General features: G+C 45.0%; 1 protein-coding gene across 13 annotated transcripts in view; it reads right to left on the reverse strand.

Moving 5' to 3' along the window:
* ptprsb (protein tyrosine phosphatase receptor type Sb) overlaps nucleotides 1-14,240 on the reverse strand; it is a 63,800-nt gene that overhangs the window by 39,123 nt on the left and 10,437 nt on the right. For 7 of the 13 annotated variants that reach the window (XM_031855220.1, XM_031855221.1, XM_031855218.1 and 4 more), the window contains exons 2-4: nucleotides 10,781-10,997; nucleotides 7,131-7,279; nucleotides 5,982-6,123 (exon numbers count right to left, since the gene is read on the reverse strand). In XM_031855220.1, the coding sequence (XP_031711080.1) occupies nucleotides 5,982-6,123; nucleotides 7,131-7,279; nucleotides 10,781-10,928 (439 nt within the window). In that variant the 5' untranslated portion in view covers nucleotides 10,929-10,997. The remainder of the gene's footprint in view (nucleotides 1-5,981; nucleotides 6,124-7,130; nucleotides 7,280-10,780; nucleotides 10,998-14,240) is intronic. The other 6 variants (XM_031855226.1, XM_031855225.1, XM_031855224.1 and 3 more) reach the window with 1 other exon arrangement.

The following is a 14,240-nucleotide window of genomic DNA, read 5'->3' on the forward strand; positions in this document are numbered from 1 at the left end:
ACACACACACACACACACACACACACACACACACACACACACACACAAGCATACAGTACACTCCTTACCTAGAAAAAGTAGAAAAACAGGTGTTTGGTGGCAGTGAACTGTGAGTTTCCCATGGTGTGGCCCTGTGTTATGTGGTGGTAATGATTCCTGTCTAATAACTATGCAGAGAGCTGCTCAGAAACAGCAGCAGCAATTAGAAGCTGGGATCAAGAGGAGGGGCAGGGCACTGGGGGTAATAAGGACTTGTTAGCAGTAATTGTTAAAATGTACCAACGATTAGAGAGGCTGGTCTGGGATGTGCCTGCATAGCGTCTGGATATGTCTGATTGTGTTGTGGGGCAGTGGATAAGTGTGTGTGTGTGTGTGTGTGTGTGTGTGTGTGTGTGTGTTTCCTGTGTCTCTGTGTGTGTACATATTTGTTTCTATGGCTATGTTCTCATTTGCATCTTCACAGATTTGTGCGATACGGGTAGAGAAATGTACAGACACGTCGACACATATCCAGGAAAATCAAGGTGTGTGCATGCAGAAAAGCAGTTGCTTTTTATTTCACATACACACATTCGCACACACTTTCTGTGGAGAATGGGATTAAGCGTCTCGGTGACAACAGTCCAGATGGCCAGCCACGTAATCAAGCATCCATCACCACTCCTGCTTCCTCCTCTCCTTACCCTTTTAACCACTCTATCCCTCTCGCACACACACACACACACAGACACCTCCCCCATACCTGGAACTATAATTATATATTCCACTTTCCTACAGCTGCAAAGCAATTATGAAGATGGCAATTCGCTCGGCTAATAAATCAAACTCACAAGAGCCCCTTGATTGTCAAGCACAGCAAAACCCCCTAAAAGTTTGCTCGCTCAAGCCCGGCATCTTGGACGAATCTGGAGCCAAACAGTCCGAGACGCAGACCACGGCCGCATCAACTGCTCCTCTCCTTCTCCGGGCCTCCTCCTACCTAACCACATGACAGACATGTACCATCTGTCTCCAAACACTCTGCGATGGGGATGAGAGGCTGAGTGGAGATAGGATCTATCGCTCTCTTTCTCTCGTTCTACAGTCATCAGCTTTGGAGCAACCCTGACAGATAGGATTGTCAAGCCGCTTGCGGAGAGGAGGATGGAGAGGAGAAGTGCCGCAAAAAGCAAGAGAGCAATCAAAGCTCAGAGGAGAGTCTGGTGATGAGTCTGAATGCTGTGGTTAAAGCTTAGGTGGAGATCAGGCCTTGCAGCACGCAACGTTCTGATATCAGCCAACGGAGACCCAAGTGGAAGGAGGGGACACCTCTGCATTCCCTCTTCACCGTCCCCGACTGATCAATACTAATGGTCCTCCTGAATGGAGGCCAGTGGTACGGCCATTGATGAAACACGCAGGAAGAGAAAGCAAGGAGAAGGGGGTAGATCGATGGGGAGGTCAGGAGGCGAGTTCCCCCGAGGCGAGAAAAATGCCAGACCTACATCTGCTCCCCTCTGCCCCCCCCCCTCCCCAACCCTCCCCACCACACCCCTCTCATGAGAGGGTTCAGATGGTCTTTTTATCACCCCTCCGGCTACTTCTACATGGACTCCCTGGCTGATAATTAGAGCACACCACTGCATCGGGCTCGGGGCGTGTGCATGTATGCGTGTGGGGGTGGGTGGGCTCAGTATTCCTGTCAGGTCTTTATCAATGCTGCAAATACAGTGAAGGTGGACCTCGGACTGAAACATTAGAGAGAGGTAAGAGAAACAGGGAGAGAGATGGATGGATTTATTTTTAGATATTGATAAAAAAAAACAATAGAAATATATTCTAAAGATATATGAAATGATTCTATAAAACGTGTTAATAATTTATAGTTCAATTCTGTTTTGTTTTCAATTAATATAATTATTTTAGAATAAACTGTGTGTGGTGAAAATTCCATGGAATGTAAAAATGAGAAATGATGGTGAAGCTCTGGGGGTTGACAGCCACACTTGAATATGGACAGATGGATGGATGGATAGAAAATGTAAACTAACACACAGCAGTTGTTCTGCTGTTCTGCAGATAGAGATAACCCAGCAGACAGATAGTTGCACTGGACATTGACGCACAGTTCACTGGAGAGGAGAATAGGGGGCTACAGGTATTCAGCCAGGCTCCTAGATGAGTCAGCGACTGCTGGAAATAGATACTGCGGGCATGGCCTTGATCACACTTTTCACCAAATGAATCATTTATCAAACACAAACAGAGCTGCACAAAAGCACCACTTATGTTCCATCTCCTGGTTAAATTGATAAGACGGCCTATGGAAAAATGCGCCATGTGTGTATAAACACTGAGTGTGTCAACAGCTTTTGGGGGAACATTGGCAATGACCAACGGACATTGTTCCCTGCAGCTTTGTGTTTGTGTGTGTTTGTGTGCATCAAGAGGTTGAGAGCTCACATTTTGGCCTGGTTGTGTTTGCAGAAGGGCAATCAGGCCTGGTGCCCGAAAACAGTCGTTGGAGCCAACCGAATCTGGGCAAATATGCAATTCATGCATGCGCGTGCAAGCAACACAAAAACACAAATACTAGGAAAAACAGACACACAGATACCCACACACACACAGTCAAAACACATAATGCATTTGATGCAAACAAACAAACATGAAGCCAGGTTTTCTTTTCCTGTCTCTCTTTGTATTTCCCTCAGTCACCCAAAGACAGATACACATGCACACACACTAGCTTCCCCACAGAAAATCATCATTTGTCCTGGTTAAGGAAACCGGTTGCCTATTCATCTTTCCGTTCATTTCAGCGGGGAATGACCACGTGGATGAAAGAAGCCCAAATAAAAGCCGATCTGAGGGAGCCTGATTCAGGATTAATCTGCCAGCGCTTGGCAGTCTTCAGAGGCTGTAATGCTTTGACTCCTATAGACTGCAGAAGGGCTGAAGGGGAGCACTTTAAATGCTAATGGCCCTTTATGATAATAGATCACAATACAATGCCGAATCGGACTTAGCATCGTAGATGAACCCCACCAAATACCCCACATGTGCCCCACCACCCTGAGCCCCACTCTGGCCCTCCTCACAGATCCAGCAGCCGGAGACTAGACACATAAAACCTGATGATCTCACACATAACACTGTTTCATACAAACATACTAGAAGAATAGACTGCAGGAAAAAAGAATAAGAGGAAGGAGGGAGGGAATAAAAACTGTGCAGACGAAAGGGTGCATATGATGAAAGAGCCGGTTCTCCACTCAGGGAGTGTAATCCTCTTGCAGGCTGAGTTGATACTCTCAGTTGTTTCCAGACCGAAATGCTGCTTGAGCCGCCGGCCTGCCAATGCAGCTGCCGCCTGGGGGGAATCACTGATCTGACTTTGTTGTTCATATGAAGGGTGTGTGCCGTGGTGGCAGAACATCTCTCCTCCCCCTTCTCTCTCTCACCCTCTTCCTCCCCCATCCCTCGCCTGCCTTTCTCCTAAAATGGGACACTGAGAGGTGAGTATAATCTGGATTACTCTGCACAAACCAGCCGCACACACACACACACACACACAAACACACAGATAGGCACACGCAAAGAAATCCATGAGCATGCACACACATACACTGCTGCAATGATGAGGATCTCTCGCCCACCAGAGGTTTTTCAAACATGCAGAACTGCAGATATTCACATCTCCTGAAGGCAGAACAACACAACTGCAGTGTCCATAGAAAAGAGCAGTTCGGGTGGAAAGGGGATGGGGCGGGTTAGGGGGGGGTGCAGCAGAGAGCCTGTAAAATGCAAAGGGAGAAGGGGGAAGAGAGTCGGATAGACAGTGAGGGTCAGGCAGAATAGATGGCAGAGAAAATGAAAGAATGAATAAAACAAGAGAGATGAAATTAGAAACAGACTTCGCTGTGGGCCAAAAAAGAGGCTGCTAGTCAAAGACAGAAAGATATATTCAGTGAAAAGAGAAAGGAGGAAGACGAGAAGGTAATGGGACGGGATGGGTGATGTGTGATGATGATGTTGAAGGCACAAAAGCCTCCCTGACCATAACCTACCACATCTCCATCCATTAGGCAGCCTACAGAGCAGTAGCGCATATCCTGTGGCCAACCACTGGCCCCTCACATTGCACAACGTTGCTATTAGTGTCGGTCAACCATGATAGAAAATCATGCGATGAAACACATCAGGGGATGAAAAGACTTTTCTTGGTCAGTAATGGAAAGTCTCCTTTCTTCGTCGTCAGTGGCTGCTGAACCTTTTCTCCATTGAACCGTGTTTCGAAAAGAACACGACATTTGTGCACAAACAGCATTCTTTGATGGCTTGTTCTATCAAACAGCACATCAGTTTATCACTATAGTTGATTGCAGAGGTGTATGGCTTCGGGAGCAAACTGTCAAATAGTTGGAAGCACGGAGTTATATTTTTAAAAGGAATAGAGTTGTGAAGTGGAGGTAAGTCAATGTAAATGTAAGTACATTTTCCATTGAGCAACAAGAAGAAAAGAAGAAAATATTTGCTTTTTTAATTTAAAAAAAAGTCACTTTTTGCTTTTACATGCAAAAAGGAAAGTAAAGTCAACTATGACTCCCAAGGAGCCTCTTGGCAATTTTTTCGAAATTGTTCATGGATAAAATAACCAGAAAGTAATGTATTTTAGGCAAATCCAGTAAATTAAATATCTAAAATACCTATTTAAAATCCAATACTGCCATACAACTTGCTTTTTGATTTGCAGCATTGCCCACAATAACCCAGATTCACCCAGAGATAACACCATATGGCAAAAATAAAATCTGTTGGTTGACAGATTTATATGTTCTAACCAGCATATATTGTATTGCCCACTCTACACAGAGGGAAGAAATACTTCCAGAACCATATCCTCTGTTGCTAACTGTCTGCAGAGCATCTGTGCATCCGTATACGGTGTTTGAAAAAGCAAACTATGGCTACTAACATCGTTCAATGCTCGATAGATTGGTTTAAATATTGTTTAATTCACCACAGTCCTGTCATGTATTTATCAGCTGATGAGGAAGAATCAAAGACAGTGAATTATGTTGTCACAGAGGGGACAGGGGATGTCATGGTACACAGATCTCAGTAAGAGAACAGTTTACACAAACAGGAAGAGCCACACACGGCCACACACACTGAGAGACTTGCCCTCGAGGTATAGTTTATGTGGTAATGCGCTTTAGATTGGGGCTGTGTGTGCAGAGATGACGGGCTGGGTAACAGATGGACAGCAGTCTATTCCCTGGGCCACCAGCCTTCTGCTTACCACACAGCCCTGCCAACTCCACAGTCCTCATCCATCTCCTGCACTTCTACACCCCCTCCACCACTCCTCCGACATCCCATTTCATCTGTATTGTTTCACACCATCCTGTAGTGTTACTTAACTCGCCTCCAACCTCCTCATCCTCCTTCTCACCTCTCCTCGACCTCTTCCTCCCTCTTGCTTTCTCTTCCTCAATTTCCCCCTTGCAGAAATGAGTTGTCTGCCAAACCGGGGCCTAATCCCCTGACTTTTCTTCATGTAGTACCAGCCCAATCGGCCATCCCTCTATTTCCTCATCCTTTGCAGCTGTGCTGTGCGAAAGCCAAGTGCTCAGATCCCAGGCTTGCAGCCACATGCTACAAACTTTAGCTCAAAGCATGTTGGAGCACCACATTGGATACGTTTCCCTCCTAGGAGGCAGTGCACATTAGATTGCCACCCTCACTCTGGCCAGCTATTGGGATGCTGAAGTACCCTTTAGCTAGCAGGCTAGCTGGGGCTCTCTGTGGCCAGATCACGCTCTGTCGCACTCAGAGGGACTATAAAAAGAACAGTGCACTGCAGCCTGCTGTGAAGGCAGGGTGTGGTATGGCTCTATTTTCATATCTACAACTGACAGCTCAGGGAACCGGAGACGACGGTTGCAACCAGGTGTGTGCAAATGGAAATGTGCGTGGAGGGTGGGGGGGGGTCTCACCTCTGATAATGGCCAGCTTTGCAGTGACAGACACCTCTCCTTCGCTGTTGCGTGCCACGCACTCATAGATGTTCTCATCGCGAGGTGCTCTGAGCGGTTGGATCCTCAGCACAGCACCTGAACCTTCATCAAACTCTACAGTCTGGACGGCCACAGAACCACAGGAGAAGACACATTAGTCACAGCAGTGTAAACAGACGGAGAACTATAAGAATAGTAAACTACAATGTTGTAAATCATTAACTTTGCATAGTTTTGTTTTACCGTAATAATGTGATAACAATCATACTGCGATACTTCGTAAAAGGATTTTCTTGTTCTTTTTTTTTGTTACTTGCCCTCCCCTCCACGAGGTCAGGCTCAGCTATCGTCCTGGAGCTGGCAGGGATTCAGAGCCTTGCACAAAGACACTGCAGCGAGGTAGACACTTACCAACATGGGGAGCTTAAATATGGGTCCTCTGGTTGAAATACATTATCTCTAACCATTGGGTCTTATTAGTTCATCAATACAAAATCAGTCCTCTAATGTGATTGCACGGCTCTGTGGAATAGCCTGCCTGACAGCATATAGCTTAGGGACAACAATATGTGCATTTCAATATGCAATCTGATCCACATTTTTATCTGACACCTTTGAAAAATGCTCTGTGATTATGTTGCAATACATTTGTCTACAATGATTACATTTGCAATTTGTGTCGTTTTGAAGTCAAATTAATATTCTTAATATCATTTTTGGGGAATGTGCTTGAACTCACTTGACGAGAATTAGCTGAGAAAACTGCACCACCCTCATGTCTGTGCTTTAACTTTATAGCTAACGAAAGGAGTCGATTAGTCAACTAGTAGCATGGTGCTACTGATCGCTATGTTATGCTAAACTTGTCAACGCATGGATCTTGCTTCATATTCAGCTTACAGACAAGAGAGTGGTGCCAATATTATCATCAAACTCTATTTCACAAAAAAATGTTGAACTACACCTTAAAGAGCAATATCTGATCTAGCACGAATAAATATTGAAAGATCTATCTATCTCGAAATATACTGTATAACCAATAGTATACATCCACATGTCTTTATCATATACTACTTTGTATTCATGATGCTTCCGCAGTAGGAGTTGACCATTGTGCATTGTGACAACCACCTCGATACGCTGGGAGTTGACCTTCTTGCCCTTCTTGTTCCAGTAGACGACAGGCTTGGGATTGCCGGTGGCCTGGCACACAAATGATGCCACACCCCCTGACACTCCGATCTGGTCTGTGGGAATCTTGGTGAACTTTGGGGGAGCTGAGAGACAGAGAGAGAGGAAGAGGGGAAGAGAAAAAAACAAACACTAGTGTGAAAATTGATACCCTAACATCCAGAGTACATCAAACTGACTCCAAAGCCGGCAACGACCCCCTGCTGACCACGCCCCATTTCACTCAGTCAGTGACCGGTCAGGCTGACTTGTGTTCTGATGGCTGCATGTTGTGCTTACTTCCTGGGTATCATCTAGAGGACACACTGAAGGACTTCCTGTGGGTCATAAATAAAAGATGGGGTTGGGCTTCAGAGGAATATCTCTCTGATAGTCCATCTCTCTCTCTCTCTCTCTCTCTCTCTCTCTCTGTCTGTCTGTCCATCTCTCTCTCTCTCTCTCTCTCTCTCTCTCTCTCTCTCCCCACCAGGGCAGGCTATCCTTGTACTGCATGCAGCACAGGCTGTCATGACACATGAGTGTTTCACAGGTAGAAAAAGTGTTAGCTGCACATTCACAGCATATAAGTGGTTTAAATGTATAAATATCAGAGGTGCCATGTTGTGCCTGCATTCTCTAACTAATATGAGGGGATTTGCACTTTTCTTTTGCAAATTCTAATAATCTTAACAAGTACAATGAACCAACACTTATTGTTTTGATTCCCAGCTCTGCCTCAGCGGTGGAACTATTTGTCTTCTGCCATGACGCATCTAATGTGGGATATATAAGTGCAGCTGTTACCTTTTGCAAGAAATTAGCAATTTTTAAGTCCGATATTGAGCCAAGAGTACTGAACCTATATTTTTCACAGTGGCTGAGTCAGATCAATCAAACAACTTCATGCGCCCCCCCGTGCGCTATCCGTCTGTGGCCTGTTGCCATGGTGCCCAGCTTAACTCCTCCTCAGCTACAGAATCACTGCCATCCATCAGGATGACCCTTACCATAGCAACCTGGATCTCTCCTCCCCCTGTGTCTGGGTGGGTGAGGTCCTGCTGTGTTGATTCACTTCTGCTCTCAAGACAGAACAGGAACAGAAAACTGCCTATCAAACAATCGCCAGCAGATTCTGTTTGCACATTTTCCCACTTCGGCTCACTTCACTAGCTAACAGCCACTCAGACCACCTTCCAGTTTCACCGCAATGCCTTGACAGTAAGTGGAATAACACTGTGTAAAAAGACTTCTCCTGTGCATGCATGCTGCAATGTGTGCCTCTGAAAGACAAACTCTGAATGTCAGAAATAAAGTGGTTTCATTTTACGTTTGCCATAATCCTCAAGAGGAAGAAGCAAAAAGCTGGCACAGTATAGTCAATCAGAACAAATTTATGCCCACCATTTTAGAACTCAAGAGCGGGATATTTCCTGCTTCTTCGACTCTTTACAAAAGCACACTAAGTGTTGAGCAAATTGCCCTTTTCCCCCTGCCAACAATGCGAGAATGTGAAATATCAAAAGTCCCCACAAAAATGTCATGGCTGAAAACTGTCTTCTCCTGGCTGTGGGATTATGAATGAATTTCATGTTCGTCTTACGACTTCTACATGGGTTTCAGTGGCTTTATATTGAGTCCAAAACTGTGTTCTCTTAAATGCGCTTCACCACCAATCCTCGTGCAAAATGGAGCCCAGTGGCAATGTTACCACTTAAGCCTCTTCTTAAAGCCAGGGGAAAGCACTACAAGGCACTGGCTGTGGATGGATTCACACTGAACAGAAACTTGTAATGAATTGCAGGTTATAGAAAGCTCCTGCATGGAAAACGAGGGACTAATGAGGACCTCTCTCTCTTTAATAGTAGGTTTCACTCTGTCGCACTAGGCAGGTCTACCACTGATCTACCACTGGTCTGTTTTTAATGAAACACCTTTGTAACCTGACTGACGTACTGATGTGCTCAGATGTGACTGAAACCACCAGCAGGTATAGTATAATAGTGTAGTTAGCATGCCATTTAAAGAGAAAAGTATTTTGTACAGGTTTAATTTGTCAATTTTGGAAAAGTTATTTTGGAGAAAATAGTGTAACTCCAGTTAAAATGCTCCATTAACTGGTGCTTTAAAGACACAGTATTAATGACAAACCAGCCGTGGCCTGACAAGCCTTTTAGCCTCTTTTAGTAATGCATCTCTTCCTGTTTGTGTGTCTTTGCTGTCAAATCTGTTTGCATCTCACAGCCAAATGTGTCCAACAAAACAAATTATGTGATACAAAGATGATGAGCACGGTTGGAGTACACTGTGAAGTTGAAGGACGGAAATGTGTACACATAGGATAAACAATTAAAAGGAATTATTCATAACTAGATTTGCATGATTTTGACATTGTTTGTGTCTGAAAGTTGAATATGGATCATTTTTGTGGGGGAAATAATAGACATGTTTTGCATAGAATTCAAACAGTATCATTTCTGTAATGAATTCATTAATTTTCAAAAAGGTGAAAGAGATTTCATTTGAGCCATCTACTCTAAGGAGATAGAAATCTCACCTTTTAGGACTACTGTCTGTTTTCCTTAAGGAGGCCCTATTGGGTGGAAACAATAATTCAGAAAAGATAAGAAAAGTTGTGATACCTTTGGGTAATTTTGTTCCGTATCTGTGTGACTTTACAGTCAACACAGCCTAACAGCGTAGTTTATTGTACACCTGTGAACTAGGATGTTCCCGTTCTGTGTGTGTGCAAAATCATAAAAATGTGATAAACTTTGCAGGAGAAACAGTAAAGAATACGGTGAAGATTTGCAAAACGAATTGCTGGTGGAAGAAAAAAAACATGTTCATTTCAATTTTTCTTCATTAGAGAACGCTAGGGAGATATGGGAGAGTGCTTTTTTACAGCACTATCCCTTCTGCAGAGACACACTGTCTGTAGGTGGTCCAAAGGCAGAGATCTTCAACTGAGAGTTATTTGTTGTGTAATTCTAACTCTTCACTGAATATAAAAATATTTCCGATATGACGTCGGTCTTCTCAAAAGATCATGGCCTCAGATTGCTTACACGAATGGAAAATGAAAAATAGACAATCCCCATTCCTAACAGCGAGAAGTGCTCTCCCCATCTTTAGCCTGCATCCTCTTCCAAAAAAAATAATTAGCTTGGTTATATTTTCGGAGCAGTGACAGCTGGGTGTGTCTGAGCATGTGTGTGTGTGTATGTGTGGGTGTATGTGTGTGGACTACCGAGGCAGGTAATCTGTGGAAATGTTGCAATCAACGAGATGATGAGGAACATGCTCATGTGACCTACAGGGTTATCAAAACATATTAACAACGCCACAGTCCAGAGCTGATGGACTGGCAGGCCTGGTTTCACTCCTTTGACACACGCACAGGAGGTGCCTACACACACGTTTGTCTTCACACCTTTTGTTCATCGCATTTACTGCTGACAATATACCAGCTGCCATTCAGCTATGAAAGAGAAAGAAAGGTTGCCTACAGCTAGCAATGTGTTATCACTGCAAAATACTGACATAGCTAGCTAGACAGACAGACAGACAGACAGACAGACAGACAGACAGACAGATAAAGTTAGTCATACCTGGTGCTCCACACACACTGCTCAAAGGGCTGGTTAACAGGATAAACAAGGGCAGCAGCAGACCCCTCAGGGGAGAGGGGCAAATGCGGAGCCCCAGGTTAGGCCTCCTGGTCTGGACTAGAACTCCACCTGTCCCGGACAGAGGCATGGCACCACCGTGGGTTGGTTGGAGATGACGGAGATACAGGTTGGGCTTCACTCAACAAGGGTGGGCACTCTGCAGACACAAAAAAACAACAACATGAAGGTCAGCTGAAACCAATGAAAGGCATGTCTCCTCCACCTCTGATTCATCGTGCCGCCTTTGGAGCGGCAGCTGAAATGTCAGCGCATCATGAGGGGAGAGGGAAAGCATACAATAATTCATAAGAAGAGAGAACATCCTCATGAAGAAAATTAAAGACAAATTCATGCTAATGCAGGATTAGGTCTTTTGATTTAGCCAGAGCACTTGATTTGGGATTAACAGCTCAAGCAGGCCAAGCTCTGACTGAACTAATACCAGAACAATGGAGCCACTGCTCAACAACTAAGACAAGAAACAGACCGAAATAGTTCTCTGCGTACTGCCTCTGTATTAATAAAAATCCTTTTTCTAGTGAGCCGTGAAATGAGCCGCAATGGTACATTTTTAAGAGGGTCTTTTTTGTCCTCAGACGTCCTAATAATTTCATTTAACTTTAGCTTTGGCCTAATTCCTTTTTTAGCGTTCAGTATTTTACTGTTCTGATGGCATGTAAAAGAGTTAATGCAATAATAATACATCTACAGACCAAGAAGGCAAAACACTTAAACAGAGAGGATTGAGGGGTCGGTAGGAATGCGGCAAAATTCAATAAAACCAAATGTATCATAAAGTGCTGGTTTAATAGATGTTGCCCCTCTTGTTAAGCCCCTAGCCTTGGGGGGGGGGGGGGGGTCTCTATCAGTATTTTGCTCTCTTTCCTCACATAACACATACAATGCCGCACATATCTGGAAGTCTGAACATAATTCAGCTCTGTCTGCGTACAGAGATTTAGACAAGCTGTGCAGAAGCTCCCTGTCTGGGATTCAATAACTCCTTAGTCCTATCGAGCTCTGCCGACCCCCACCCTTCTGCCCGATGTGTCAGAACGCAGGTGGGGAAGCCAAATGAGAAGGGAGCCTTTGTTAACCTGTCAAATATCTACACAAATTCACGTCTCCCCTCAAGTACAGAGCACAGGATAACATATATGCTCTCGGGGGAGACGCAATATGTATTCACAGGTGACAGGCCACATTGTGATCGGCACATAAATATGTGCAAACACCCGTGACCGCACTTTCACCCTGACATCCCGATACAGGGGCAGAAATGGAGTAGTAGTGGCGATGGGGCCGACCCTTCCTTTACAACCTACCCTTTACTAAATGAAAGAGGCATATCTGGTGAGATACATATTCAAAGACTCCTCCAGCCACTTATTGAGCTAATGACCTGCTCAAACACATTACTGTCTGCCGGCTCCTACACTAAAAATAGCTCATCTGAAAACATGGCCGCCTATCTGATAGGGGCTCGTTTTCGCACCGCTTTGCCCTCGTCTTATCAAGCGCCTCGTAATAGACGTTGAATAGAAAAGCTTTCAGCGTCCCCTTTTTCAATTGAACAATGTGATAAGAAAAATCTGATCAGGGCTCATTCAAGCACCATTGGCAGCATGTTAAGTAAATTCTCCTCTTACGGAAACTCAATTTGCCGCTTTTAATATAACTAGGAGGACTGCTCAGCGTGGAGCCGCACGGCCGCTGAAACGTTAGGTACTCCTCGTATGTTGCAGTGTCTGCTTCCTTTGTCCTGTGTGCTGGATTTGCTGGGGCCTTCATACCTCTCTGTGACCTCAGTCTAACCCTATCATTCTCAGTTCATCCACCCCTCCCCATTGTCTATCACCTGCTGACAAAGCCCTCTCTACTCTACCTCTACCATATATGCTCACCCTATACGTAATCCTTAATCTTACCCTCCCGCATTAGTCGCCATATTCCTAAAATCTCCTCTTCTCCCATCTACTTTCATCCGCTTCCTACCCTCTCCCCTCTCCTCTCCACTCTCCTCCTCGACTCCCTCGTTGGTAACCTCTTCTGTCTGGATGCCATCTCCTCCCTGGCACCTTGTCATTCATCTTCTCTTTCTATACACACTCTAACCCCTGCTTGTATCCAAATCCTCTTCCTTTCCCCCAGCTGCCCCATAGCCGGCTGCTCCAGCTGTTGTTGGTCCATTGACACAACAAAAGGGCTTCGAGCATCCCACAGCTGTGAATGTTGAAGGAGCGAGCCAAAACAGATACAGACGCAGCGGTAGACCAGGCCGGTCTGTGCACGTCTGCGCTTGTGCTAATGGTATTTAACGCTTTCCGGCTACGCTCCACCTCTCCGCAAATGTAAATAGACAACGGCCATGCCCTCTTGCTTGTCGCAGAAGTAGAATTAAAAGGCGTAACCATTGTGAGCATGAATATTCTCATGACTCAGACCTACCTACTGCTTCTACAGCCCCCTCACGGATATGACAACATGCTCTCCCCAATCATCTGGCTCAGCATCCGAAGGCAGCAGGCGTTGGTCTTATTGCCTTTTCAGCGTGGCAACACAGATGGTCAGCCAGACAGAGAGATTGATGGGGGTACATGTGCTATTTATTGCGGGGAGGCTGATAATGACACCATAGCTCAGGTGGTGAAATGTACACCGGTTATTGTGCTCCATCAGGCTGATGAAATAACAATGTTTAGGTGGCATCCAACCTGCCCCTGCTCCGCTGGGTCCCTTGGAAGATGACATGTTTTGTTTTTCTCACCTCACCCAACCCCCCTCCCCCCTTTACCCACGATGCCTTTCACCACAAGTGGGTTGAGATGGTCTCACAGGGCCTGTCTCCATGACGACGAGTTACGATGGAAAGACCAGATCTGTTTCCTGCTATCAGTGAGAGAGTACACCTGATAGGAGGCTTGTGTTCTTTTTATGTCTTTAAGCTGTAATACTGATCCAGTGCTGTGAGCAAATGTGTGTTATGGTGCTTGGGGGACCCGGCAGAAGAAAAACATGCTTTTTTATTTATATTTAAGGGAAACACAATGGGAGGAAAAACTGAATCCAGCCTATGGCTGTGCAGTGCACCACAGAGATGTTTAGGGTTTGACCAATAAAATTACATCCACTGTGATTTGTCCTCTTTTTACCAATGATCCTGAACTTCTAGCATACACATATATATTTTTGTATTAAATTATGTATAGCTTTGTGAGCCAGCTTGGAGAGGAAAAAGTTTGTTGTAGGGGCCGTAGATTGCAAGAGGACACAAGGAAGGGCTGGGACTGATATTACCTCACGTTTACTATGACCCTGGAACCTGTAGGCACACTACTCTCACAAAAAGCATGCACACACACACACACACACACACACACACACACACACACACACACAC

Source organism: Anarrhichthys ocellatus, unplaced genomic scaffold, assembly GCF_004355925.1.
Source record: "Anarrhichthys ocellatus isolate YVR2014 unplaced genomic scaffold, GSC_Weel_1.0 scaffold15, whole genome shotgun sequence".
Classification (NCBI taxonomy): Eukaryota; Metazoa; Chordata; class Actinopteri; order Perciformes; family Anarhichadidae; genus Anarrhichthys; species Anarrhichthys ocellatus.